General features: G+C 44.2%; 1 protein-coding gene across 1 annotated transcript in view; it reads left to right on the top strand.

Annotated features, from left to right (window-relative positions):
* LOC109539362 (glutamate receptor ionotropic, kainate 1) overlaps positions 1-500 on the top strand; it is a gene marked incomplete at its 3' end in the record, with an annotated part of 30,421 nt that overhangs the window by 27,755 nt on the left and 2,166 nt on the right. The window contains 1 exon segment of the mRNA XM_048669801.1: positions 5-198. Within this exon segment, the coding sequence (XP_048525758.1) occupies positions 5-198 (194 nt within the window).

The raw sequence follows: 500 nt of genomic DNA, 5'->3' as shown, positions 1-500 counted from the left end.
TGGATGTATGTTTTCTCAGCCTACGTGTTGGTGTCGATAACAATATTTGTGGTAGCCAGATTCTCGCCTTACGAATGGCAGAGCCCGCATCCGTGCGATTTCGAAAACGAGCAACTGAAAAACCAGTTCACTTTGGCCAACTCCTTCTGGTTTACGATCGGCACCCTCATGCAACAAGGCTCGGATTTGAACCCGAAGGTATATTTTGGTTTTCGGTGAATGCTTTTCCATCAACCAATCAATTTGTGCAAGAAACGCCTTCACCGTCATACGAAGCACCTATATTTCCTGATCTTTGTCTACCTCTTAACCCTTCACTGAGCCAATCAGCTTAAGCGCCTTCTCTTTTCTTAGCAGCTTCTCGCAGTTCTCCTCTACACTCTTGCTAACTTCTCCTATAAGTATAGGTGCTTTAGAAACCATAATATATCGAAGGTTGCCTATGGGCTGTCTCAGTGTTGGGTTATTGAAAGACAACTTGACTAGCTAGTGTACGAACA

Source organism: Dendroctonus ponderosae, unplaced genomic scaffold (genome assembly GCF_020466585.1).
Source record: "Dendroctonus ponderosae isolate FM_Combo_2020 unplaced genomic scaffold, Dpon_F_20191213v2 Dpon_F_20191213_9, whole genome shotgun sequence".
NCBI classification, from domain to species: domain Eukaryota; kingdom Metazoa; phylum Arthropoda; class Insecta; order Coleoptera; family Curculionidae; genus Dendroctonus; species Dendroctonus ponderosae.
This window is presented reverse-complemented; position numbering and strand designations above follow the sequence as displayed.